The 27581-nt window shown below is 55.9% G+C and overlaps 1 protein-coding gene across 1 annotated transcript in view; it reads left to right on the forward strand.

The window, feature by feature from the left end:
- DPH1 (diphthamide biosynthesis 1) overlaps window positions 1-27581 on the forward strand; it is a 37178-nt gene that overhangs the window by 4379 nt on the left and 5218 nt on the right. The window contains exons 2-7 of the mRNA XM_029286002.1: window positions 12253-12405; window positions 13505-13568; window positions 14405-14526; window positions 18903-19057; window positions 19771-19892; window positions 26315-26383. Coding sequence (XP_029141835.1) covers window positions 12253-12405; window positions 13505-13568; window positions 14405-14526; window positions 18903-19057; window positions 19771-19892; window positions 26315-26383 — 685 coding nt within the window. The remainder of the gene's footprint in view (window positions 1-12252; window positions 12406-13504; window positions 13569-14404; window positions 14527-18902; window positions 19058-19770; window positions 19893-26314; window positions 26384-27581) is intronic.

The following is a 27581-nucleotide window of genomic DNA, read 5'->3' on the forward strand; positions in this document are numbered from 1 at the left end:
TCCCCCTGGAGAAAATTGGGCCGGGTGCGGGACGAGAACGGCGAGGCGAAAGCTTTGATTGACAGCCACGGTCGGCATGGCAACGCGGCGGCGAGACCCTCTCCCTTCTTATTGCTATGGAAACCAACCTGAGCCGTCGGACCGCTCCCTCCGCCGCACCTTTCGCTGCTGCCGTCAGGCGGCCGCCTCCCGCACCGCCAGGGAGGGGTCAGGGCCGGGAGGGCGCCCCATTACTGGAAGGGTAGGATGGAGTGCCCAGAGACCCCCGACGTCTGGCTGTCGCCTCTCTCATTCTGGCCTTGGCAGCGGAGACCCCAGGTCCAGCTTGGAGAGCTGCTGTTGGAAGTCAACCGTGCCTCTGGCAGCAACGCTGGGTGTCTTGTGATGGGGGTCCTAAAGAGTCAAGCCTCCCCCCCCCCAAATTCGTGGGATGTAGGATCCTTGCTCCAGCTGACCAAAGTTGCTTAGTTTTGGATTGGGGCCTTGACTGATTGGAGAGAAGCACCGGGCTTTCCCCAATAACCTCTGGCCTGCAGGCACCATCTCAAGTGTCTGAAGTTCCACAGGCCTGGCCGTCTGGGGCAGAAAGACCAGCACAGGAGATTCTACACAACACCTGCACCTCCTTCTCTGTTGTGGTTTATGAGTGGATCTCCAGCTGGCTCCTGCGGAGGGCAGTTGGGGCAGCTGCAAGCTCCACTCTCCTCCCTCCCTCACCGGAAGGCCCTCCCCCTTCCTCCCATCTTCACACCCCTCATCTCCAGCCCTGTAACCTTCAGGCTGGGGGGAAATGGGGGGCCCTGGATTGGGAAGGGGATTCAAACCTGGGAGGCACACATAAGGAGTTACACCCGAGGCTGCTCCCCCAAATATGGCACCCCAATCCTTCCTGCTTGGGGGGCTGTCTTCCCCCCAGCCACCACCACCTGCCCTGGACTGGGCTGAGCCTGACAAGGGACCCCACATCTCGGCCCTGGAATGGAGGGAGGTCAACCAGCTGGGACCAGGGAGCCCCTTCCCCACACCTGAATCTAAATGGAAAAAAGCAGGAAGAGGGCATTCCTATGGCTGCATTCACAGGACCACTCCCAGCCAGATCCACCCCAAGTGGCTGCTTTGGGGGGGCTTTGCTTGGCTCATTTTCTCTGCTCCAGATTCACATATACAGAGACCCCCGCAATGCAGTTAGGTTCGATGTACACCCAAGTCAGATCCTTTCAGGAAGTGAGACATGTGAGAACACAGCCAAGGTTCCTTGGGCTCGGCTCAGGAGTCCTCACTGGATCTCCTCACTCCTTGGGGCCGGGGTGGGTGGGTGGGAATGAGCAGGGGAGGGGGCTCTGCAATGCTTCATCCTCCAGCTGCTTTGGGGAGCAGGGAGAGCAGTGCTGGGCAGGCCTAAGTAGCCCAGAATCCCCTCCCACCAGGGCCAGCCGGCCCCTTGGCCAGCCGGATGCCCTGACCGACCGTGGCCCGTGTGTGGTGGGCCAGGCCACCCGCCACGTAAAGGGCACCAGCATTTAGCAGCGTGAGGAAAGGGGGAGCCCTTTCAAAGGGCATTTTGTCTCAGAAGCCCCCCTGCTTTTGCCTCTGCTGGGCTCCGGGATTCAAACTTCCTTCCAGGAAGTAGCAGAACGGTCCCAGAGTCCCTGGTCAAAGGATGGCTGCCCACCAGCAGGCTGAGGCCCGCAGGCTGCCTGAAGGGGGCAGTCCCTGGGCAGGAGCAGTTTCTGAGAGTTTTCTGTGGGGGGGGGAACTGTCTGTATCCCCACTTGCTGTGACCCCCATGGGACCTGGCAGAGGGCCTGAACGGGACAGGACCCTAATGACCAGAGACTGGAGTGGCCAGACAGGTCCTGGGTTGGGCTGTGACCTTGACCCTTGGGGCTTCTTTGCTGGCTTCAGCCGAATCTCCCTCTGGGTAAGGGGGAGCTGCTGCCAGGCTGCCCAGTGGGGGTGTTCAGGCCGCTTGGCAGACCGAGGTCTTTCCCCAAGGGGTTTGGGGGTACCTCGTCTCTCCCCTTGCCGTTTCTACCCCAAAAGCTTCTGCCCAATGGGAGGGTCCTCTCTTCCTTGGGGGCCCAGCTCCAAAAGTTTAGCCAAAGAAATCAGAGCCCCCCCCCAAGACCACCCGTGGGGGCCCTCCGTGGCCTGCTGCCCTCTTTCCCCGTCAAAGGCAGAAGGACAGCGTTTGGAGAAGGGCACCGACGGCTGACTCTGCAAACCCACCCCCCCAGCTTCTGTGGGTACATGACGAATTAGCCCTTCTGTTCTGCGCTGAGGTTGGGGCCAACAGATTGTAACGCACAGCACAGACTGTGTTGTTTTTGTGTTGTTCTCCTCCAAGGAAGGAGGCTGTTCTAGCCCAGATGCCGTCCCACCCTCTCCCCACTGACCAAGACAGCCCAGGGGGGCAGGGCCAGAGCTGTTCCTTGGGGGGGGCGGAGGCAGACATGGGTGGGGTGCACCCAGCAGGCCTGGGGGCTCAGTGGGCATGAAGACCCCCTGCACCACCTTTTGAAGAAGCACTCCGAGACCTGATGGGGAAGGGGTTTTTTTTTGCCCCAGATTAAGCTGTGGGACTTCATTGGTCCACAGGAACTCCAGGGGGTTCAGCTGCTGCCTTGTGGGTGGTCTTAGCAGGTGGGGACCAGGCAGCCTGGGGGGGAAGGGGCTTATGTGGCCAAGATCAAATAAGGTGCCCCCAGAGTGGCTCCCCTCTCGCAGTCCCCCAGACTCCTCCAAGGAGGGGGAAGACAGCCGTGGCAAGTGGGAGCTGCCAACTCGCGGGAGCAGCAAGCAGAGCCGCCAAACCCACGGCCTGGCCAGCCCCACAGAGAGGTGTTGTGAATTACGCAAGGGCTGAGTAAGAGGAGCAGGGAGGGGGCAGAGCAGCTGTCACTCAGCCGGGGAGGGGGAGAGGGGCCTGCTCAGCGTGTGATTGGTGGCGGGCCCACGGGGAGGGGAAGGGTGTCTGAGGAGGCGCAGGGAGCATGGCCCAAAGCACCCCAAAGGGGGCAGCCGGCAAAAAGAGGCAGCTGCTCTGGCAGGCAGTCCCGGAGTGTGGGGGCCTCTGGGGAGCCCTTCTTCAGGGAGGCTGGCTGGCCCCTGTGGTTGGGGAGGGGGCGGGTGGACCGTCCAAAGGAGGTGACAGCTTATAACAGAGGGAGAATGGGGCATAATGGCCCCCCCTCAGCAGGACCAGTTCTACCTGGATAAACAGGTGAGGCAGCAGCAGGTAACTCTCCTGAACTACAGGCAGGCCCGGAGGACACTGCAGAGGGGTGGAAACCTGGGGTGGACGGAAGGGCCGTGTATCTCCTCCCCCATCCCAGCCCCTTCCCTGCATGAAAGGGGGAGGCAGCCATCAGCTGTGGGGGGCTCTGTTCATTCCTGGGTGCCCCCTTTTCTTCTCTTCCCCTCCCTAGTTCTGATGGCTTCTCTGTTTTCCTGGGGGGGGGGCAGGACAAAATGAGAAAATGCTTTCTCTGGGCTGGGAGGACCAGCTCCTCCTCCCCCTCCCCCTCCGGACATGCCAGGCTTGCCATGCTGTATTGGTAATTAGATTCCCCCCCCCCCGGTACCATTTGGGGGTGGCCTGGCTCCGAATCTCCTATTTGTAGGGTGGCAGCAGGGGGGGGGCTCCGGTGTAGCTAAGCAGGAAGGCTGGTCCCCCTGGCAGCCAGGCCTGGAATGCTCACCCTCCAAACCCTCTTGGTCAAGGAAAGGCAACGGAGGTCAAGGGTGTCCTCATGCCCTCAGGGGGTCTCTAAAGAACTTTTGGGCTGACTCTAGAGGAGACCTCAGGGAATTCTGACAGTCCGGATGGGCTTTTGCTGAGCCTGGCTGATGTCCAATCTCCGAGCTTCACCCCGAATGATATTTCTGAGCCCTCAGGATGTGAAAGGCAGTGCCACTCCCACCCTTGAGTACAAAAAGTCAGAAACATCCCCCTCCCCAAATTATTAATGCTACCTTTATATGCCATCTTCAACCGCCTGGTGCATGAAGCAGGGTCCTATTAACCGAGGGACGCCTGTCTCCCCTAGGAGTCTGCCCTACGGATTGGAACTGACAGGGTCGATGCCCTCCGGTTCCCTTCGGCTAAACAGCACCGTATTTTGGGGACCCGGAAGCGCCCCCGTTCTGCCGCTGCCCTCTGGAATGAGGCTTCCCGAGGAATCCAGACAGCTCTCACCCCGGTGGCCCTCCGAAGGGCCTCAACAGCCTGGCTCTTCTCCCAGGCTTTGGGGCAGTGGGGCTGGCACCCTTGTATAGGGGCTGTTGGTATATATAATTTAATTTGATTTAATATAGCTGCCTTTTCCAGAAGGCTCTTGGGCAGCTTACAAAATGCATACAAAAGTAAAGAATTAAACCCACAATGATAGCCAGACCGGAGAAAGACAACTAAATCATCACACCGTAGTTTTAGTGAAAAAACAACAGGGGCTCAACCAATGAGCCCCACCCCCACATTAACCTCCAACCTGGGAACACAGCCTGGTCTTCAAGGCTTCCCCAAATTAGACACTGCCTGTATCTGGGGGGGCGGGGGAGGCAGAGGGAGGGATGCTGTTCTACATGTTTTGGCTGGATTTACCATTTTGTTCTCTATTTTTTTTAAATTTGTTCCCTTCTTTAGCTTGTTTTTCATTTCTTCCCGTACACATATTGTATTTTAGTCCGTAATGAGCTGCCCAGATTTGGCCTTGAATTGGGAAGCGCCTAAATCAAATAAATTACACACAAACATAACCAATCCAACGGGAATCGTCTCGGGAGGCAGTCCCAGCCCGGCTGCCTTTGGGCAAAGGTCTGCCGGGACCCCCTTAGAAGAGGTTTCTCCACTCCCCGACCCAGCAGGGGTCCTGGTGGTCTCCCATCCAAGACCTAGCTAGGTCTTGGGGATGGGCCAAGCCAGACCGTTTCCCAGCCAAACCTCAGGGACCCTCCAGGAAGGGGTCCTGTTTCTGGGGAGGGGCAGGAGGGAGAAGGAGAGGTTTGCTTTCTAGCTCCCCCCGCCCAGCGAGACCCCAACCCCGGGGCTCTGCCTCTCAGGAAGGAGGTCCCCCTCCCCAAGCGGTGCAAAACTGCATCCTGCAAGTGGGGAGAATCTACTGATAACCTTTATTGTCATTTTTTACTGTGGGCACAACGACACACATCAAAAATGAAATTTAGGTGCCAGCTCTCTACTGGGGTGTGTGCGGGGGGGCTGGAGGGCAGGGCAGCTCCGCCCACCACCAGCCTTTGAGTCCCCCAGCAAAGGGGCGCTTATGGGGGTGCACCTGGACGGGCGTGCAACGCTTGAAGGGGCGCTTCTCCGCGGGATGAACAAAGCCGCCAGGGCTGGGGGGGGGCGGCAGGGGAAACCTGGCCCCCCCAAGGAGCCCCCGCGTGGGCAGCGCCGGTCGAGGCCGCTGCGAGGCCGGCGGGCCGCGGGGTCGTCCAGCTCCCCTCCCCAAAGCCCCGTCGCAGGTGCGAGGTGCGAACCGCCGCCAAAGCCGCGGGGAAGTTTAGCCCCCAGCCGAGCTTCGCCCTCCGTGGGCTGCTGGAGCCCCCCACTCTCCTCCCGAGGAGGGCTGCGGGCGGGGATTATGGGAGCTGTAGTCCCCAAGCGGCAGCGGACGCGGCGAAGAGAAGCGGCGGGAAGGACCGGGTGGGGGGGGGGGAAGGCTGCGAAGTCCCGGCGACCTCCGGCCCCGCCCCCTTCCCCGGCGGCGGCGATGAAGGCGCTCTGCGCGCGCTCAGGAACCCGCCGCCTCCGCCCATCGCCGCCTCGGCGCTCCTCCGGCCGGCCTGGCTCGGCGCTCGATTGGCGCTGCCTCCGCGGCTCCACGTGGGNGTGGTGTGACTCCCCAGGACTTTTGGGGGGAGCCCAGAGAATCTTCTCCATCTTCCGGGTCTCCTGCCTGGGTGGGGGGAGGTAGCTGGGAATCCTCCTGGTTTTGTCTGATTCTTTAAAGGAAGAATTTTTACACATAATGGCAGTCCGTGACTGGTGCTGGTGCCATGCTTGTAATAATCAATTTTAAAGCATTTCTCTTAATGCATTTTTCAACTGCAGCTTTTATAAATGTTTATACTTTAAAGTGCTTGATCTCCGTGTCTTGTTGGCCATTGGGTGAAGGGCTGTTTTTAGCTTTAGGGCAGGGGTCTTCAAACTTGGCCCTTTGATGACTTGTGGACTTCCAGAATTCCTCAGCCAGGCACATGTGCCTGGCTGAGGAATTCTGGAAGTCCACAAGTCATCAAAGGGCCAAGTTTCAAGACCCCTGCTTGTGGACTTCAACTCCCAGAATTCCTCAGCCAGCATGCCTGGCTGAAGAATTCTGGGAGTTGAAGTCCACAAGTCATAACAGGGCCAAGTTTGAAGACCCCTGCTTTAGGGTCTTGGCCCTGCGATCCTGCTTAAAGATTTACTACTGTAGTATTATACGTGCACCCTTTGTGGTGCTCCCTTTTGGGGTAAGCAACATTGTGTGACATTTTTTTCTGTGCACAAAAGGAGAAAGAAAGGGTAAGACAAAAGCTTGAAGGGTATGAAGTAACACAAGGAGCACACCTAAGCAGAATCCCTTTCTAAAAAGCATGTACAGTTCTTAACATTTTTCTTTCCAGTAATAACTGTTCTACTAAATTACATGGATTCATCTAATTGGCCTATTTTTTTCTATTCGTGTATAGCTTGTAATTATTCTCAATTTCTCCCTGTTAAAAACAAATACTTTGAAATGACTGCATTGATTTTCCAAGCTGTACCCCTTGTTGCATTAGACCAGTGATAGCGAACCTTTTAGAAACCGAGTGCCCAAACTGCAACCCCAAACCCACTTATGCATCGTCGGGTGCCGGGTGGGTGTGGCCCATTGGCTGGGCGTGGCTGCGGTGTTAACAGACTGGGTGGGACTAAAAAGTTCAATCAATCAATTCCAACTTTGCAAGATCTTGTTTTTTTCCCCTGCGAGAAGTTGAAATTGACTGATTGAACCTTTTTTTTTTTTTTTGCACACGGCGGCGGAGGCCTAAGGCGAAAAGGTTTTATAAAACCCAGCTGAAGGCCTAGGACAGTGGTGGCGAACCTATGGCACGGGTGCCAGAGGCGGCACTTGGAGCCCTGTCTGTGGGCACACGTGCCGTTGTCCCAACCTTGCCTCCCCCCGTGACCCCCTCCTCTCCAGCAGCCCCCCTGAAGGAGAGTCGCCCCTGAGCAAGGCCCACGCGGAGCAGCGCAGCCAAGGATATGGCAGCCAGGCAGTGTAGACAAGATTCTGCCCTCACAACCCATCATGCACAGTTGATGCTGCAGGGCGCGGGCAGAGGGTGTGACCGCCAAGGTGCTGCTGGGCTGCCTGGGCGATCTGCGGCGGGCTCTGGAGGCAGTGAGTGGCCCTGCGGGCAGGCGGGGCAGGAGATGGGGCGGAGTGGAGTGGGGCAGGGGGTGGAGTGGGGGCGGGGCCAGTTTTGGGGCACTCTGTCTCTAAAAGGTTTGCCATCACTGGCCTAGGACTGGGGCGACAGTGTGCGTTCCCACAGAGAGGGCTCTGAGTGCTGCCTCTGGCACCCATGCCATAGGTTTGCCACCACTGCATTAGACAATCTACTCTTCCCTGCAGAGCACCCAGATTCTCAGCCTATAGAATGGCATCATCTTATACAGACATTCATGCCCCAAACCAACATTGCTTGTAAACTGCCCAGAGTCACTGAGAGCGAGTGGGCAGCTGTATATAAATCTTCTAAATAAATAAATTCTTCTAACAGCACCAGAAACATTTTTATGCCTTCATCCACGGCCGCATTTCCTTTCCAATCACATATTCTTGTTTTCAGTTTACTGAGCCATTGACTAAATATTTTCATTCATGCTTATTTTCATTCATGCTTTGTTTCCAACATAAACTTTTGCTGCATGCAGCAGCCAAGTGTTAATCCCATATTCACATGAAACATCCCGCAATTCGAGCGTATGCATTTTATTCTGCATTTTATCTAAATCGGCATAAGCTCCTTTTCTCACGTTTCTTCTGCAGAGCAAAAACGTCCCGTTTTGCCTATTGTCCCTTCTGCGCCCTTCCAGTCGGAATTCTGCTAACGGCTTCCCACTCACGGGTGGCAAAGTAATCCCCTTGGAGCGCTTGTGCTCCCTGTTGCTATGCTTCTCTTTGTGAAGGGGAACAAATTGACATTCTTGTAATCATCAGGCACAGACGCAGTCCTTACACACACAAAATGAATGTGTCACACGCCGCCTCTCTGCAAGCAAACCGCATCCACATTTTAATATTTTTCCAGTTACACCAACTACACCTGCAGCCCCTTTCAGCTTTCTCGTGGAGTTTATACTTTTCTCACCGTCAGGAAAGTTTCTCCTTAGTTCTAGGTTGCTTCTCTCCTTGATCAGTTTCCATTTGTTGCTTCTTGTCCTGCTTTCAGGTGCTTTGGAGAATAGCTCGACCCCCCCCTTCTCCCTGATAGCCCCTCAAATATTGGAAGAGGCTATCATTGCGTATAGTCAAGGCCATGGTTTTCCCAGTTGCAATGTATGGATGTGAAAGTAGGGCCATAAGAAAGGCTGAGGGCCAAAGAATGGAGGCCTTTGAACTCTGGTGCTGGAGAAGACTCCTGCGAGTCCCCTGGACTGCAAGGCGATCCAACCGGTCGGTCCTAGAGGAGATCACCCCTGACTGCTCTTTAGAAGGCCAGATCCTGAAGTTGAAACTCAAGGACTTTGGCCACCTAATGAGAAGGAAGGACTCCCTGGAGAAGAGCCTGATGCTGGGAAAGATGGAGGGCAAGAGAAGAAGGGGACAATGACAGAGAAGGAGGGGGCTGGATGGAGTCCCTGAAGCTGGAGGCCTGAGCTTCAGTGGACTCCAGAAGATGGTAGAGGACAGGAAGGCCTGGAGGAACATTGTCCATGGGGTCGCGATGGGTCAGACACAACTTCACAACTAACAACAAATCATTGCCCCTCCTCCAGTCCTTCTTTTCACTAGACTAGACATACCCAACTCCTGCAACTGTTCTTCCTATGTTTTAGCCTCCAGCCCTCTGATCGTGGAAGATCAGCGGACTGAACTGAAGATCCACCTGTCCCCTCCTTGAATCCGGCTGGTGTGTCGGAAGGGGGGGGGGGCGCCGCGTTCCTCCTGATCCTTTGCCATCTCGGACTAACATGGCTCTCCTCTGGCGGTTTCCTTATCCTTGACTCGTTTGCTGAAGGAGGACTTCGTTTTCTCATAAAAGAATCAACCCGACTGTGCTTTTACACAAAAGGGCTGGGGAACCATGGCCCTTTCCTGACTTGTGTGGACTTCAACTCCCAGAACTCCGTGCTGGCTCAGGAATTCTGGGAGTTGAAGTCCACCAGTCATAAAAGGGAGCCATAGTTGGTTCCCCACCTCCGTTTTTAATTAATTAGTTCTTTTGCGGAGCTTTTGAAAGACGGAGGGCCCTTTTGTAAGAAGAGACTGGGCAGATGGCTGCCATTCTCCAGGTCTGCCCAGGGCCCGGCTGCGTCTTTCCGTCCACTCATCCAGGTCCCTGACCGAATAATTTTCACTCTGGATCTTATTCTTTGGAATCTCGTACGATTCCCAGCCACCCGTTTTTGTCTCTGATTCTTCCTTACCTCCCTTCCTTTCTTCTCCCATCACCCTGTGGATTCCTGCTCCTCCCGTACGGGAAGTCCTCAACTTACAACCACAATTGAGCTCAAAATTTCCCTTGTCAAGTGAGTTTTGCCCCATTTTACCGCTAAGTTGCTAAGTGAATCACTGCAGTTGTTAAATTAGTAAAACCCGGTTGTTAAGTGAACCTGGCTTCCCCTCCACTGACTTTGCTTGTCAGAAGGTCGCAAAAGGGGATCCCACGACCCCAGGACACTAAAATCGTCATAAATACGAGTCAGTTGCTGAGCGTCTGATGTTTGATCACGTGATCCTGGGAATGTGAGTGTGACTAGGGCCATCGGTCCCTTTTTTCAGGGCTGTTGTAACTTTGAATGGTCACTAAATGAACTTAAGCCGAGAACTACTTGTACAAGCAGTCCTTGATTTACAACCGATCGCTTAGCGACCAAAGTTACAGTGGATTCGAAGAAAGAGACCCAGATTCAGAGTTTGCTGGCTTCAGGTCAGCTGACATGCAGTTATGGCGGTTTGTAGACCACAATTTACTCTCTTCTTTCCTAGAAAATGGAGTTTATTTCTGGTTTCAGCAAAAAACACCCCTTGGGTCAATGGCTTCACTTAATGACGGTGATGGTTGGTTAGCGACCATGATGATTTGATAATAACTATTGCAAAAATGTAAAATTGGGTTGGCCACATGACGGTTAATGACCGGCACATTTTACAGCCATAATTCCTGACTCAATTACAGGCACTCTTCGATTTACAACAGTTCATTTAGTGACCGTTCCAAGTTACGACGGCACTGAAAAAAGTGACCTATGACTGTTTTTCATACTTACAATGTTTGCGGCATCCCCACGATCACGTGACCAAAATTCAGACGCTGGGCAACTGATTCAGACGCTTGACTCATAATTACGACGGTTGCAGTGTCATGTGATGACCTCTTGTGACCCTCTGGCCAGCCAAGTCAATGGGGGGGAAGCCAGATTCACTTAGTAACCGTGTTACCAATTTAACAACTGCAGTGATTCACTTAACAGCTGTGGCAGGAAAGGTCGTAAAATGGGGCAAAATTCACTTAACAAATGTCTTAATGACAGAAATTTTGGGCCTCGTGGATGTAATTCGAGGATTGCCTGTATAGCCCCAGGAGTCTGGGTGACTCCAGTTGGTCCCTTCTCCTCTGCTCCTGGAGCAGTTTCCCTCCTGCCTTGGTTTCCCAGAGGTGCCCCTTCCTTTGGTTGGCTAATTGGCCGCCTCGCCCTTCTTCACTCCCAAACGGCGAAGGGGCAGGGAACGGCGATGCCCACGGCTGGGCCTCGAGCCGGGCGGAGGCGTGGGTGAATCGGCCTTGCCCTGCCTCTCTGCCCACTGCAGCTCAGCCCGCAGAGCTTGCTCGGAGTTCGGATTCGTCGTTTTCTCCCTGTCGGTTGGCAAAAGAGCCCGTGAGCCAGTCTCTGCTTGCCCTCTTCCTCTGGTGCCTGTTATCTCCTGGCACTGCCATGCAACAGTCAGCTCCCCCACCCCACTTCTCCCCTCCCTCCAGAGAGCCTCCTCTGCCAAGTTGCATCCTCCGTAAGGCTGTTGCTTTGCTGATTCACACAACGCCGACACGCCCGTGCCAAAGGGGGCTGGGGGCGCCGTTTGGAGGACCCGGGCCCACTAGCCCTTCTGGCACCGTAGGTGGCAGTGCCAACACCCCTCTTGAAATGTGATTCAGCTCCTGCTGGTTGTGGCCCATCTGCCTTTCTCTCCCCTCGGCCCCCAATCCTCCCTGCTTCCCTCCGGACAGAGGGAGATGTCACGGGCACTCCTGGCAAGGCCCTGCCAGGCCTGGACGGGGCATCCTTTGTGGAAAATCCTCTGCCCCTGTCCGTTTCAGCCCTGGGATGATTCTCTCCATTCCCCACAGGGAGGAGTCCAGTCTGACCTCTGCTGACCCCCTCCACACGGGTTCCTTCTCCACGTTGCCAAAGCGATTGGCATTCCTCCGGGATGGCATCGTGGGAGTTTTCCTGGGCAGCCAGGAGCCATCTGGTTGGGTTAGGCAAGTTAGGGTTTACAGAGTTTACAGAGTCAGCCTCTTGCCCCCAACTGTCTGGGTCCTCAGTTTACCCACCTCGAAAGGATGGAAGGCTGAGCCAACCTTGAGCCAGTGAGAATCGAACTCCCGGCTGTGGGCAGAGTCAGCCTGCGATACTAGCCTGCAATACAAAGATCTCCTCCCCCCCCCCCCGAAATTTGGCCAGGCATTTGTGTGGTGGGCAGAGGCTGTGGCAATGGCTGCTGTCTCCAGAGAGCCTGGATGGCTTTATAATTTATCAGCATCCACAGCCGGGGAAAGGCGGGCCTGGCTCCCTGCACCTCTGGAGGGGGGGGCTTTGGGAGGCATCTGGCTAATTGGGTGGGGGCCATTGGCCTGGACAGCACAGCCCCCTTGGTTGTCCTTAGGGCTGAGTGTTGAAGCATAATGGCTAGGAGGGACCTCTGGCCATCTGCACCTGCTTCCCTCCTTGCCAAGGAATGGCACTCCGGATTAAGTGGGGAGGGAGGGAGGGAGCTGGCGTGTGGACTCAGTTTCCCCTTGCGCGGCTCTTCCCTCCTGCAGCCAGACGAGCCCCTCGCCGCGTGGCGCACCTGATCCCCCAGGAGATTCTCTCTGACCCGGAGCTCCAGGACGCCGTGGGACGCCTGCCGCACAACTACAACTTTGAGGTCTACAAAACAGTGTGGCGGGTCCGTCAGGCCCAAGCCAAGAGGGGTGAGTGCCTTGGCCATGGGAGGGGGGAGGGACACTCTGCCCCTTGGGGAAGGGAGACCCCCTAGACCAGGGGTAGGCCACCTCGGCTCTTTTATGACTCATGGACTTCAACTCCCAGAATTCCTGAGTCAGCATAGCTGACTCAGGAATTCTGGGAGTTGAAGTCCATGAGTCATAAAAGAGCCGAGGTGGCCTACCCCTGGTCTAGGGGAAAGTGGGTGCCCCCCCGTGGGGGTGGGGATGAGCCCCACGGAGCCACGTGCGGCGTGGCCGACTGCTGCCCCACGTGCCAAGGAGAGCTGGCTCCGAGCCCTTGCCCAAGCAACGGGCATCCTGCCAGCAAACGGCTTCTCCACTGAGGATGCCGCCTGGATCTCACGAGGCGGGTGGCAGGAGAGGCAGAGAGCTGCCCGTTGGCAGCAGGAGATGGTGGCACCGGGGGCTCCCTGCACCCGCCCCTGCTCGCCCAGCCGTGGGTGACTGGCAGGGCAGCAGCTTTGCCCTCTTCCTGATCTCTCAGCCGGCCAGAAAGGACCAGAGGCCGGAGCGGGCAGCCGGATTCGGGGCTGTGCCAGGGATGTGGGCATGCCTGGCAGAGCTTCTTTTGCCTGCCCGCTGTCTGGATCTTGCCTGGAGCAGAGTTGGGACCCCCCCCAGTGGCTCAGCTTCTGTCCCGTTGGGGTGGGTGGCAGGCTTGTGCCCGCTCAGCCTGGAGAGCTCTCCAGAATCGGGCCCCCCTTTGGCCTCCAAGAAGCCCTCCGTCCCTGAACTGCAGCCTCTCCCCACCCACCCCTGACCCGGTGCTCTCAGATGGGACTGCAGCACCCAAAATCCTCAGCCGGGACTGCAGCACCCAGGATCCCCAGCCAGGGAGACTTCCCGGATGCCCTTCATTCTCCGTGCAGGAGGAGCTCGGCTTCCAGAGCCCCATCTGGGCAGAGGTGGGCGGTGGGGGGCCTGGCAGCATGCTTGCAGTCACCCCAGGGGGGGTGGGGTGGAGCCCTGCTGGGAGAAAGGGAGCCCCAACTCCAGGGGGGGCTGGACGAGGGGGGGCTGCCCCCAGACCCTGAGGGGCCTCCTCTGCCTGCCTGCCTTTCAGTGGCGCTGCAGATGCCGGAGGGGCTCCTGATGTTCGCTTGCACCCTGGCCGACATCGTTGAGAGGTGAGCTGGGGAGGGGCTGGGGGAGACGCCTGGGTTGCATTGGGGGGGGAGGCTGGCATTCATGTGTTTCTGGGGGGGGCGTCCTCACCTCCAGCCTCCTGGCATGAGGGTTGCCATGCAGTCCTTCAGCTCTGCCTGCCCAGGGGCTGAATGTGAGTACGGGGCCCCCCTTGTGGGGGTGAGGGAGGTGGGGCTGACCCCAGGGCTGCTCGAATGCCCCCCCCATTCCCTTCCCCTCCCCCCGGGTTCCACCCCGCCTGCTCGGCTGCTCGGAAAGGCCTTTGGGACCCTTGCTGGATCCATGGAAGAGGGCGAATGGCTGATGGGGGAGGGGGCTTCCCCCCTTGCTTTCCTGAGGGGCTGCCTCCGGAGCCAGCTGCCCCCAGCGCTGCGGGTGCTTTGGGGAGCCCCCTGCCCAGCGAGGGGCCTCTTTCATGTCGTGGCTTCAAAGGGGCTGATTATCCGGATCCTTTTATTCGAAGAAGAAGCAGCAGCAGCAGCCTCAGCCGGGCTCCTCATCCCCCCCCTCCCTCCCTCCCTGGCTGTGAAGCTGCCCTTCTCTTTCCTTAAATCAGGGTGTCCAACCTGGGCCCCTTTAAGACCTGCGGACTTCAACTCCCAGAATTCCCCAGCCAGCCATGCTTAGAGAGCACCACGGGACCCCACAGTCCTCCTTCTCCTCCTCCTCCTCCAAAGCAGGATGAGTCACTGGGCTGAAGTGGGCTGGAAACCCAGTTCCCTGGGCCGCTGCGGGGCCGCCCACGGGACCCTCCGTGGGGAGTGGGGGGGGGAAGGCTGAGCCGCATGGGACGTGCATTCCGCCTTTCCTCCTGCAGGTTCACCGGGGCAGAGGCCGTGGTGATGGGCGACGTGACCTACGGGGCCTGCTGCGTGGACGACTTCACCGCACGGGCCTTGGGAGCGGACTTCCTGGTCCACTATGGCCACAGCTGCCTGAGTACGTATGTACGTGGCCCGTGGGGGCTGAGCTTCGTGGCTTCTCAAAAAGAGGGGAGTAGGGAAGCAGCGCCCCTTGCCCACAGCCTCTGGATAGATGCCAAGTCACCCCTACGTGGCTGTGGGCAGGGGGCTGCCCCTCTGAATGGAGAGCCAGGCCAGGGGCCCCCTCCCCTTCTGGGCTCTCCAGCTGGCCAATTGGGAAGAGAGGGAAATTCATTTATTTAGAAGATTTCTAACCAACGGGCAAAATGGGTGTTGGGGGGCCGAGAGGCACCCCCCAACGCCTGATCCCCGCTGAGGGAGCCAGGAAGGCTTCGGACTCCTATTGAACGGCTCCAGGGCCCCAGAAGCGCCCCAGTCCCAAGTGCCCCCTGCCCTTTGCAGCCCCCTGCCATTGCTCCCCAGCCTTGCCTCCGGGGGGGCTTCTGCCTGCCTGCCTGCCTGCCTGGCCCTAGCGATGGAAAGGGGGTCACCTGCCCCAGGTTGGAGGGCCGGTCCCTCCCAGCCCTTTTGCATGTCTGGCGCTTGGCTGGCTGGCTGCGGAGGGGAGGGGAGGGGAGGGGGGGCGGGAGCAGCAGCCCGCCCGGCTCCCTAGGCGGAGCAGTACTCCAGATTCGGTTGCCATGGAAACTGCTGCTGTCCCAGATGCTGCTAACTTTGAAGTCCACCCAGGATGGAACTGGCTCAAAATCACAGAGAATTGGGCGGTGGGGGGGGGGCTGTCAGTGTTGAAGGGGGCCAGGCTGTCTTATCAGCTCCTCCTCCTGCCCGGGCTGTCATCCCCCTGTGCTGAGTGGGGGGGGGAGCCATGCTGAATTGGGGAGGGGGTCAAGGGGCTGCCCCACCAGGTGTGCTCTGGTGGCCCCTCTCCCCTTTGCACCATCGTCCCCTGACGCAGAAGCCCCCCCCGTGCATGCGTGCATGCTGCCAGTTCAGCCTCCAGCTCACTGACTGCCGGGGGGGGGTGTCAGGTCGAGCGCCCTCCGGAAGCCCCGCATTACTGCCGAAACAGAGCCTCCTCCCTCCCCCCCGTGATAGGCCAGGGAGCTGCCACTCGCCCCCCTCACGCGTGACGTCCATCTCCAGGCAGGCGCTCTGCCGCACCAGCACTGCAGGGACGTTGCGTGGAGGGCCGCCTCCCGTGTCCAATGAGCCCGTTTGCAAAAACACACCCCCCCGAGACGGTTGGGCAGGGGATGAACAGAGCCCATGTTCCACTTCCGGTGGCATTTGCAGCCAGGGTGCCTTGCCCTCGGCTTCTGGATGATTTGGGCATCAAGGAAGCCAGGAGTCGGGGAGGGGGCTCCGGAGGGGGCTGCCTGGGAGGGGGCTGACCTTTGTCCTCAGGTGCAGAAAGCTGTACACCCCCTCAGGGTCCCTACCCCCAGCCTGGCCCTGAGGCACATCAGCCACCCAGCTCCGTGGCCCTCCTGGTATCTGGGTCAGCCCCCAGGGGTCCCATTCCAGGGAAAGTGGGGGAGGGGGAAGAGAGGGAGGGAGGGGCTTTTCTGCCGGCACCTGCCAAGGGCAGAGAATGGCAGCCCCTCCAGACCCCTCCATGGCCCTCCCTGGCTGCCTGCTGGGGGGAGGGGGACACGGTTCCCCCGGGTCCCTGCCTCTCGCTTTCCCCCCAGCCTGTGGGGCAGAAGCCTTTTTAGGACTTGCGCAGTTAGTCCTCAAGTTACGATCGCAATTGGGGCCAGGACTGTCGCTAAGTGAGGCAGAGGTTAAGCGAGTCTCACCCAATTTTACATTTTTTAATTTGTTTGAATTTCTGTATTCGCCCGTCTCCACATGCGGGCCCATCACAAAACACCTTGATGTCAACGGTGGTCAATGAATCACACGGTCGTTGAGCGGATCAGGCTTCCCCATTGGACGTTGTTTGTTGAGAGCTGGCTGGGGAGGTCGCAAATGGGGATCAGGTAAACGCTGCAATGGTCATAACTGTGAGGACTGGTCATAAAGGTCACTTATTCCAGTGCTGCTGTAAATTTGCAGGGTGATAAGTCAAGGCTGTCTGTAGCTCACAGTTCATTTGTTGGTTGGATTCACACAACATGCTAAGGCGGAGTTAAGAGCACAGTACAGGCAGTCCTCAATTTACAACATTCGTTTAGTGACCAGTTACAAGGCCTCTGAAAAAGGAGACCTGTGACCATTTTTCACTCTTGTGACCGTTGCAGCATCCCCGGGTCACGTGATCAAAATCCGGAGCCTGGGCCGCTGGTTTCACATGAGGGGGCAGTGGGATCCTGGGGAGGGGTGTCACTTGGTCCTCTTTTTTTTGCAACCTTCTGACAAACAAAGTCAGTGGATAAACCAGATTCACTTAACAACCGTGATATTAACTTAACAACTGAAGCGATTCACTTAATAACCGTGGCAAGAAAGGTTGTAAAACGGGGCAAAACTCGCCGAACTGACTTCTCACTTAGCAACAAAAGTTTTGGGCTCAGCTGTGGTCGTAGGCCGAGGACCCCCTTGCGGATGCATTTTTGTGACAAACTGGGTGCTGAAAGCAGGGTGGGCTTCCGTTGGCGGTGGGCCCACCGGCTCTCCGGCCCCATTTTATAATAATAATAATAATAATAATAATGATGATGATGATGATGATGATGATGATGTTGGAAGGGACCTTGGAGGTCATCTAGTCCAACCCCCTGCTCAGGCAGGAAACCCTACACCATTTCAGACAAATGGCTGTCCAGTCTCTTCTTAAAAATTAAAAAATGTTGGCGCATTCACCGCCCAGGGGCGCAGGGGGCGGGGGGCTGAGTCATTCGAGGGGGCACCAGCTGCCCTCCTCCCGGGTCAGAGGAGCAAAGGGAGAATTGGGCAGCCCCTCTCAAATCCGACCAGTGACTCACCCGGAGGCAACGAGGGGATTCGGCCTCCGCCTGGCCCTTTGGGTTGGGAGGGGGACGGAAAGAGATTATCTGGGCTCAGCCACTGAGACGCAAGGATCTGCTGGAGTCCCCCCCCCTTTTTTTTCTGAACTGCCTTCTTCAGTCTAATAATTAAAATGCATCCCATTTCCATTTTCTTCTCCGTCTTGCCTTTTGAAGGCCCCAGAGAGAGAGATTTTGGCATTTTGGATTCCCCTCTGCCTCCTCTGGAGCCCCCTTGGGCTTGGACCGCTGGCGATGGGGGGGCAGTTGGCAGACGCAGCCTTTGCTCCCTCCGGTGCGGGCAAGAACCACACAGACAATCAGGGGAGCAGAGACTAAACCGTAAGATGAACAGTCAGGGAACTAGGAGTGCCTGGTTTCATGAAAAGGAGGAGCGGGGGGGGCACTGGATAGCAGCCTTCCAGTATCTGGGGGGCTTCCCCAAAGAAGCGGAGGGGGTCCACCTCTTCTCCAAAGCCCCCTGAAGGCAGGAGAAGAAGCAACGGATGGAAACTCATCAATGAGAGAAGCAACCTAGAACTAAGGAGAAACTTCCTGACAGTTAGAACAATTAACCAGTGGAACAACCTGCCTCCAGAAGTTGTGGGTGCTCCATCATTTTGGGAGGTTTTCAAGAAGAGATTGGACAGCCATTTGTCTTGAATGGTATAGGGTCTCCTGCTTGAGCAGGGGGTTAGACTAGAAGACCTCTGAGGTCCCTTCCATGTCTGTTATTCTGTTAATCAGTGGAACGACTGGCCTCCAGAAATCGTGGGGGCTCCATCACTGGAGGCTTTTAAGAAGAGGCTGGACAGCCATTTGTCTGGGATGGTGTAGGGCAGGGGTGGGCAACCTTGGCTCTTTTATGACTGGTGGACTTCAACTCCCAGAATTCCTGAGCCAGCCATGCTGAGGGGAAAGGGAGAGGTTTCCAAGCTGAGCCATGCTGGCTCAGGAATTCTGGGAGTTGAAGTCCATGAGTCATGAAGGGGCCAAGGTTGCCTACCCCTGATACAGGGTCTCCTGCTTGAGCAGGGGGCTGGACTAGAGGACCTCCAAGGTCCCTTCCAATCCTATTACATAGGTAGTCTTTAACTTACAATAGTTTAATGACCATTCAAAGTTACAACGGCGCTGAAGAAAGTGACTTATTTTCCACACTTGCGACCGCTGCAGCGTCCCCAGGTGGTCATGTGATCAAAATTCAGAGGCTTGGCAACAGGCTCATAGTTATGACGGTTGCAGCGTCCTGGGGGTCGTGTGACCCCCTCTTCTGCGACTTCTGACAAAAGTCAGTGGGGGAGCCAGATTCACTTAACAGCCGTGTTACTTGCTTAACAACTGCAGTGATTCACTTAACAACGGTGGCAAGGTTGTAAAACGGGGCAGTACTCAACAAATGTCTCGCTTAGCAACAGAGCTTTTGGGCTCGGCTGTGTCGTAGGCCGAGGACAACCTGTAAACTTGTCCGCTGCTCCCACAGTTCCCATCGACCCCACGCAGGGCCTGAAGATGCTCTACGTGTTTGTGGACATCAAGATCGACACGGCCCACCTCGTCCAGACCCTCCGCTTCAACTTCCCCTCCGGGGCTCAGCTGGCCCTGGTCAGCACCATCCAGTTCGCCTCCGCGCTGCAGGTGGGTGGAAGGGAGCCTGCTGCCCTACCAGTCCTGGGGGGGAGGGGGGCTTTGCATGCAGGGGATGCCCCCTGCCTCTTGCAAGCAGGCCATCCAGGAGGTAGCATGGCCCCCTCCCTGCGCAGCTCTCCCAGGGGGGAAGGAAGGAAGGAGCAGCAGGAGCAGCTCTTTTGACCCCCCCCAACCTTGAAGTAATGGGGTGGGGGAGACGTTTTGAGGCCTCTCTCCCGTGGTTGTGGGTCTGCCTTTGCCTCCCACTGCGAACACAGGAAGGTCAGAAGGTCCCTGTTGTCCTCTGGCCCCGTTTTCGCTTTCTGGACAGGGGCAGCCTCCCTCCCACATGTGTGTGTGTGTGTGTGTGACACCCTCGGTGCTCTGGAGGACTGACAGGTGTCTGTGCACAACACGGTGTGAACATAAGAAGGTGCCAGCCACACATCAAGCCTTCTGGATCCTCAGTGGCCTTTGGGGAGCCTTAGGGATGCTGGCAAGAGCCCCCTTTCCCCCCCCCAAGGCTTGTCGCTGTCTAGGATTCAGGAATGAGCCGTCGGGGACCCTCAGAGGCCAAGCTCCCCACTGGGGGTCCCTCCCTCGAGACAACCACGAGGCTGCCGGGGAATCCCCCCGGTTGGCAATGCGCTGGGTTGAGCAACGGGGCTCCCAAATCTCTCTCTGGGTCCCCCACGTCACTCCACGCCCTCCTCCCTCCACAGGCCGCCTCCCGGGAACTCCAGCCTGACTACCGTGTCTGGACCCCCCAGTGCAAGCCCCTCTCCCCAGGAGAACTGCTGGGCTGCACGTCGCCCCGGCTGGCCCAGGAGACGGACGCCATCGTGTGAGTAGAATGGAAGAAAAACTTTATTGTCACTTTGAATGTACACTAACCAAACATGCGTTAAAATGGAATTTCGTTGCATGCAGCTCTCAGAGACCCCCTCTGGCTTTGCTGGTAGGCCGGCATCCAGGGTAGGGCACTCGAGAGACACCCCCCACCCCCCCAGTCTCCCCTTGGCACCGAACAAGCACGGGGTCTTTCATTAATAAGAAGGCACAAACATATGTGCCTTCGTTTCGAAAACATTCCCTTTCTCTCAAGCTTTTCCCACATTTGCATCAATAAGCAAAGGATCTTTAAATGTTCTCATTAAACTTCGTAGGTAATGACATTAAAAATAGTTCTCCCAGGGCACTTTCTCCTCATTTGTGCCTTTTGATGCTCTGTGTTTGAATAATGGGTTGTACTGCAAAATTGGGAAAACTGCACCAATGAAAGGGATAATTGTATCCCAGATTGCCTATTAGCACGGGAGCCTGAATTAAATTTCACCTCCATTCCAACTAAGAGGGTAGACCGCAGGGGTCTCCAGCCTTGGACTTCAACTCCCAGAATTCCTCAGCCAGCCATGCTTGTGGACTTTATGGCTGGCTGAGGAATTCTGGGAGTTGAAGTCCACCAGTCGTAAAGTTACTAAGTTTGGAGACCCTTGGGGTAGAGCACTCCCAGGGGTCGAGTGTCAAATTTGGCTAGAATATCCTCCAGAGGCTCAGCTGTAAACTATTAATTTTTAAAGCTCAGGCTTCTGGTCCTTATGAACAAAAGCTGGGAGCTTTTGGTGCAGTCCTTCTGAACTTCCACCCGAGGCTAGATGGACAGAGTGGCCGTGTCTCTGTCCGTCATTCAGCTGTGCCTTTCCCGGTGCCAGAATCCCAGGGTCAAGAGCCCAGCCCAGCCCAAGAAGACTTCTGAAGGAGCAGGAATGGGGTTTTATGGAAAGCTCGGTGGGGGTTCCCTGCTCTGGGCCCAGGCTTAGCCAGCCCAGGACCCATCTGAGTGGGTTTGGGAAGGTGGCTGGGCTGGCAAGCCGAAGTTGGAGTTTGAAAAAGGCAGATCATCCGAGGCAGGACAGGAACCAACCGATGGAAACTAATCAAGGAGAGAAGCAACCTGGAACTAAGGAGAAATTTCCTGACAGTTAGAACAATTAATTAGTGGAAGGGCTTCCCCCCAGAAGCTGTGGGTCTTTCATCACTCGGGGTTTTCAAGAAGAGGTTGAACAGCCATTGGTCTGAAATGGTATAGGGTTTTCTGCCTGAGCAGGGTGGGTGGGCTTTAAGACCACCAAGGTCCCTTCCAGCCCTAGGATTCTGGGAAGGAAGGAAGGAAGGAAGGAAGGAAGGAAGGAAGGAAGGAAAATGGAAACTAATCAAGGAGAGAAGCAACATGGAATTAAGGAGAAACTTCCTAACAGTGAGAACAATTAATCAGTGGAACAACTGGCCACCAGAAATCGTGGGTGCTTCATCACTGGAGGTTTTTAAGAAGAGACTGAACAGCCATTTGTCTGAGATGGTCTGGGATCTCCTGCTCGAGCAGGGGGCTGGACTAGAAGACCTCCAAGGTCTCTTCCCACTCTGCTATTCTGGGGTGGTGGGTTCTGACACCCGTGGGCCTCTCTGCCAGCCACGGGCTGTGCTCTCTGCGGGGCGACAGAGCGAATGGCCGGAGGCCAAAGGATGGATGGCCGGCTTGGATGCTGCAGCCGGCTCCTTTTCCTTAAGGACAGCAAATTAGCCAAGCCTGCAGGCCTCATTATCGGAGCAGGGGAAATGCTTAATGTGCTGTGAATGCCTCCGAAGGGCTGGAGGAGGTGCAGAGGAGTGTTGGGGGGGGGGGAGAGAGGAGAGACTGGCTGGGGAGGGGGAGCACCTGGTCAGGGAAGGTGGGGCCTCCTCTCTGCCAGCCCCTGACCTATGGACCACTCTGCCCCCCTCCGAAGTTCAGCAGCCCCCCCCCTTCAGCCTTGAAGGCCCGGCTTCCCCCCAAGAGGATAATCGCACATTGGAAGTTTGATTTCGCACCAGATTTTTGTTGGGTTTTTATGTTCATGTTTTAATCGGCTTATTTTTATAGTTTTAATATGATTTTATATGTCTTTTCATCTGTGATTGGGAGCCGGCCAGAGTTGATTGAAAGAAGGGCAGCTACAGGAAGGATTTTGATAAAATAAATAAGCCTTTACCTTCCTCTTCATTCAGTTGGTTGGCGTTGATGGGCTTTCTCCCTTCTTTCCTTCCTTCTTTCCTTCCTCTTTCTTTTTCTTTCTTTCCTTCCTTCCTCTCTTTTTTCTTTCCTTCCTTTTTTCCTTCCTTCCTTCCTTCCTTCCTTCCTTCCTCTTTCTTTCTTTTCCTTTCTTTCTTTCCTTCCTCCCTTCCTTCCTTCCTCCCTCCCTCTCCTTCCTTCCTTCCTCTTTCTTTTTCTTTCTTTCCTTCCTTCCTCTCTTTTTTCTTTCCTTCCTTTTTTCCTTCCTTCCTTCCTTCCTTCCTTCCTCTTTCTTTCTTTTCCTTCCTTCTTTCCTTCCTCCCTTCCTTCCTTCCTTCCTCCCTCTCCTTCCTTCCTTCCTCTTTCTTTTTCTTTCTTTCCTTCCTTCCTCTCTTTNGGGAGTACTGGGGGGGGGGGGAGAGAGGAGAGGTTGGCTGGGGGGGGGAGCACCTGGTCAGGGAAGGTGGGGCCTCCTCCCTGCCAGCCCCTGACCTATGGACCACTCTGCCCCCCTCCGAAGTTCAGCAGCCCCCCCCCCCTTCAGCCTTGAAGGCCCGGCTTCCCCCCAAGAGGATAATCGCACATTGGAAATTTGATTTCGCACCAGATTTTTGTTGGGTTTTTATGTTCATGTTTTAATCGGCTTATTTTTATAGTTTTAATATGATTTTATATGTCTTTTCATGTGATTGGGAGCTGGCCAGAGTTGATTGAAAGAAGGGCAGCTACAGGAAGGATTTTGATAAAATAAATAAGCCTTTACCTTCCTCTTCATTCAGTTGGTGGGCTTTCTCCCTTCTTTCCTTCCTTCCTTCCCTTCCTTCCTTCCTTCCTTCCTTTCTTCCTTCCTTCCTTCCTTCCTTCCTGCCATCCTTCCTTCCTTCCTTCCTTCCTTCCTTCCTTCCTTCCTGCCATCCTCCCTCTCCTTCCTTCCTTCCTTCCTTCCTCTTTCTTTCTTTTTCTTTCTTTCCTTCCTTCCTCTCTTTTTTCTTTCCTTCCTTTTTTCCTTCCTTCCTTCCTCTTTCTTTCTTTTCCTTTCTTTCTTTCCTTCCTTCCTTTCTTGCCTCCCCCTTCCTTCCTTTTATCTTCCTCTCCCCCTCCCTCCCTTCTTTCCTTTCTTCTTCCCTTCCTTCCTTCTTCCCTTCCTTCCTTCTTCCCTTCCTTCCTTCCTTCCTCCTTCCTTCCTTCCTTCCTTCCTTCCTTCCTTCCTTCCTTCCTTCCTTCCTTCCTTCCTTCCTTCCTTCCTTCCTTCCTCTCTCTCTCTCTCTCTCTCTCTCTCTCTCTCTCTCTCTCTCTCTCTCTTTCTTTCTTTCTTTCTTTCTTTCTTTCTTTCTTTCTTTCCCATCTCACAAGCAAGCATCTTTGGGCAGCATATAACAAACACAGTTAATAAATAGATTAAAAAGTATAAAAACCAAACTAAAAGAAATAATAGACTAAAAGATGTTAACAGTTGTGGAGCCACCTCCCTGGTCCACCTGGGACCCCCAGGCCTGCTGGCCTAACCAGGCCTTGAGGGACCCCTAGAGACTCAACAGAGACGACTCCAACCTCACCTCAAAGGGGAGAAGTCCCCAGGGGGTGGGGGCCAACCCAGAAAAGGTCCCTCTGGGCTGATAAAGGGACCCGTAGTCTGCCTTCTCTGCTGGATCTGGAGTTTATCCTCGCATCTGCAGGTCTCCTGCTCCTTCCTGGGACTCTGCATGGCTGAAGGGGGTGAGCCCACCAAGACCGGGCTGCTAAAGGCCCCCAGGGATGCTGGGGGGGGGGGGCAGGAGAGCTGCTGGAGCGGGAGGGCAGACCCTGCAGGTGGGAGACCTGCTGGGTGCTCAGCTCAGGTCAGAGCCACCTGCTCAGCCCCCCCCCCTCCTTCCCCCCCAGATGAAGCAAATGCAATTGAGCCACAGGCAGCTTTGTCTTCTTGCCCAAAGGTCCAGCCGGACTCCTGGCGATGGTCTCGGCAGCGGCTGAGTCAGTGTGCCAACTGGGATGGTTTCGCACATTCCCCAGGCCTGGAAACCCTGGGGGTGCTGCTTCCAGAGACCGGGGTGGGGGGCTGTCCACTGGAAGGAGGAGTGGGGTGCCAGGCTGGGCGCTGCCGTCTGCTCTGCCCCGGCTATCAGCCGCCTCAGGGCAGCTTTCCCCAAACGGCCAAATTGGCTTTGACCCTCCAGAATGTGGCTCTCCAGTTAAGGCCCAAACCTGGTCAGGTTCTCCGTCTGATCCGTTTTCCGACTTCGTTAGGGGGAACCAAATGAAGGAGCTGGCAGGGTAATGGCTGACTTGACGCATGACTTCAAATGGAGACCTGGACGCCTCCCGATTAGACGTGTCCCCCCCCCCAAACCCAGCACCAAACACCCCCATGCTCAGTCCCGCTGCTGCTGCTGCTTTTTGTGGTGCCGCAAAGCCCTCGGAGATGCCGATAGGTTCCTTTCTTTCTCTTGTCCCAGAGGGGGGCTTGGGACAGAGGCTGGTGAGGGTCATCTTGCTGCAAAAGCTGGGTGTTTGAGGTAGAGCAGGGGAGTCCAGCGGTGGCCCCCTGTGGACTTCCACTCCCAGAATCCCCCACCCGTTGAAAGCCGCAGGTCTTAAAGTGGCCAACATCCCTAGTGCAGAAAGAAAGAAAATACTTTTTTTGTGTGTGTCTGTTGGAATTGCCCTCTTCAGCAGCAGTGTGTGTGTGTGTGTGTGTGTGTGTGTGTCAGCTGCCCCAGAAATAAGTAGATAAACAGCTGCTTTGTCTTATTTTCCACTTTATGATTGCTTTTTTTGTTAAAGCAATGTGTTTGTTCCATGCAAATCCCCATTAACCAGGCAAAGGGAGGCCTCGTACGGTCATTTACCTGCCTGCGGATTGAGTTTGCGGACGCCTGCCTATCCCCCGCAAGGGAGGAGGAGGGTCGGAGTAAATTAGAGATCTATAAAAGCAAACAAAAGCTTGACCAGATCCTCAGGTAGAGCAGGGATCTTGTGCCCTACATGTTAAGCAGGAGTTCAGTCCGGTCTTGTGTAGCTGGATGGCAGAATTTGGCCGATCTGGGTGGTCTTGGGGAAGCTAAGCAGGGTCCGATCCAGAGTGTCCTTGGGCGGTGGATAGGGGATGAGGCCAAATTTGAGGAAGGGGCTTCAGTGGCCAGAAGTGAGCCCCAAAGAGCCTTGATCTGGGAGAAAATGTTGATGCCCAAGGACAGGGGTAGGCAACCTTGGCTCTTTTATGACTCGTGGACTTCAACTCCCAGAATTCCTGAGCCAGCATAGCTGGCTCAGGAATTCTGGGAGTTGAAGTCCACGAGTCATAAAAGAGCCAAGGTTGCCTACCCCTGCATAGCTGGCTCAGGAATTCTGGGAGTTGAAGTCCACGAGTCATAAAAGAGCCAAGGTTGCCTACCCCTGCCCAATGAGAACGTGACCCAGGAGCCTTCAGGAGTCTGGGTGCAAATATTGTAGTAGTACATTTTTAAAAAAGGATAAAGGTTTCCCCCTGTCTGCCTCCAGGGGGCGCTGTTCACCCCCTTTCTTAGCCGGGGGAGGGCCACAATTGTCCTGGGGCCTGAAGATGCTTCCGTGGTCTCACGTGGCCGGCATGACTGCATGCCAAGGCACGCAGAACGCGGTTGCCTTCCCACTGAAAGGGTGCCTATTTATCTACAGGGAGTCCTCGACTTACAACCACAGTTCAGCCCAAAATTTCTGTCGCTAAGCAAGATGGTTCTTAAGTGGGTTTTGCTCCAGTTTACGACCTTTCTTGTCAGAGTGAATCACCGCAGTTGTTCAGTTAGCAGACATGGGATATAAATGGAATTAATAATAATAATAATAATAATAATAATGGTTGTTAAGTGGATCTGGCTTCCTCATGGACTTTGCCGGTCAGAAGGTGGCAAAGGGGATGGCGTGACACCCCCCCCCCCAGGATGCTGCGACTGTCATAAATACGAGTCTGTTGCCAAGCGTCTGCAACGGTCATAAAATGTGGAAAACAGGTCACTTTTTTCAGTGCTGTTGTAACTTTGAACGGTCACTAAATGGAACTATTGTAAGTTGAGGACTGCTTGTATTTCCATTTGCATGCTTTCGAACTGCTGGGGTGGCCAAGGGTTCATAACCTGCCCCCCCCTTTTTGCAAGGCTCTCCCTGGTTCTTGGCCCCTACAAAGATTCCTCCCCACTCCACCCCCACCCCCCCATTTTGCTGACCTCCCCTCTCTGTTGCAGCTACCTGGGAGACGGGCGCTTCCACCTGGAGTCCATCATGATCGCCAACCCCGGCATTCCCGCCTACAGGTATCTTCACGGCCGGGAGAGGGTGGGGCCGGACAGCCGAGAGGGTTTCCCCTCGGAAGCCAGCCCACTCGGGGCCTGGACTGCCCTCTGGCGCACTCCCACCCCACGGGCAGAAGGGATGCCAGGCCACAGGCAGGCTGCGGCTAGAGGGCAACAGTGGGGGGGGATGGGGGGACACAGGGTTCTTCAGTGGGGTGAAGATGAGAGTTGAAAGGGAAGCCATATCTGCTTCCCCTGGGGGCCCAGAGCCCTCCCTGCCCCTTTTGTTTCCCGGCGGGGGGAGGCCCACTTGGGTGTGCATCTCTGGAACAGACCCAGATGCTTCTGCTGTGTGTGTGTGGGGGGGGGACACTGATGGACAGGGAGTGGGTCACCCGGGGATCTCAAACAGTGAATGAGGGTCTGTGTCTTGGGTCTCCCACAACAGGGTGGGCAGACACAGCCCTCCCCCCCCCCCAGCCTTTCTGACCAGAACTGCCACAGATGAGTGGGATGTTTTCCTGTCCTGGGGAGAAAGAAGTGGGGTCTTTCAAAAGAAGTAGCCCACGAAGGCACTAAAAGAGGCTTCATATGAAAACATGGAGCCTTATTTGGGGTCCTGGGGCCGGTTCTGGGGACCACGTCCCAAACAGGAGAGAGATGATGGCAGCCGATGCTCAGGGGGGTTGTCAGGATGGTGAACACGCTAGAACAGGAGTCTTCCAACTTGGCCCTTTTATGATTGGTGTGCCTGGCTGAGGAATTCTGGGAATTGAAGTCCACAAGTCATAAAAGGGCCAAGTTTGAAGACCCCTGCCCTAGAAGGATGAGGACTCAGCTACGTTTCGCCTGCAGAAAAAAGTCTGAGACAAGTCAGGTTGAGAGTCTTCACTCCTCAGAAGAGCTACTGCTCGGGGGGGGGGTTGTTCTCTGTGGCCCCTGAGAGCAGGAGCAGAACCAGGGGCCCAACCAAAGGCTCAGCACCAGGAGCAACTGATTTCCTGACTGGGCTGAAGGGGAGACTTCCTTCACTAGAGCAGGGGTCTCCAACCTTTCTCGGTTGGTGGACCGGAGGGAATGGGAGGGGGAAGCATTTTACATGCACGCACAGAGACACAAATGGGGCTGCAAGCACGCATGATGCAAATGGGGGGGGTGCTAGCACTCGCGTGACACTCACTAGCACTGTGGTGTCCTGCGTAGCGGCGGCAGCGCTAGC

The sequence above is a fragment of the Protobothrops mucrosquamatus genome, unplaced genomic scaffold (genome assembly GCF_001527695.2).
Source record: "Protobothrops mucrosquamatus isolate PMUCROS unplaced genomic scaffold, P.Mucros_1.0 scaffold2682, whole genome shotgun sequence".
Lineage (NCBI taxonomy): Eukaryota > Metazoa > Chordata > Lepidosauria > Squamata > Viperidae > Protobothrops > Protobothrops mucrosquamatus.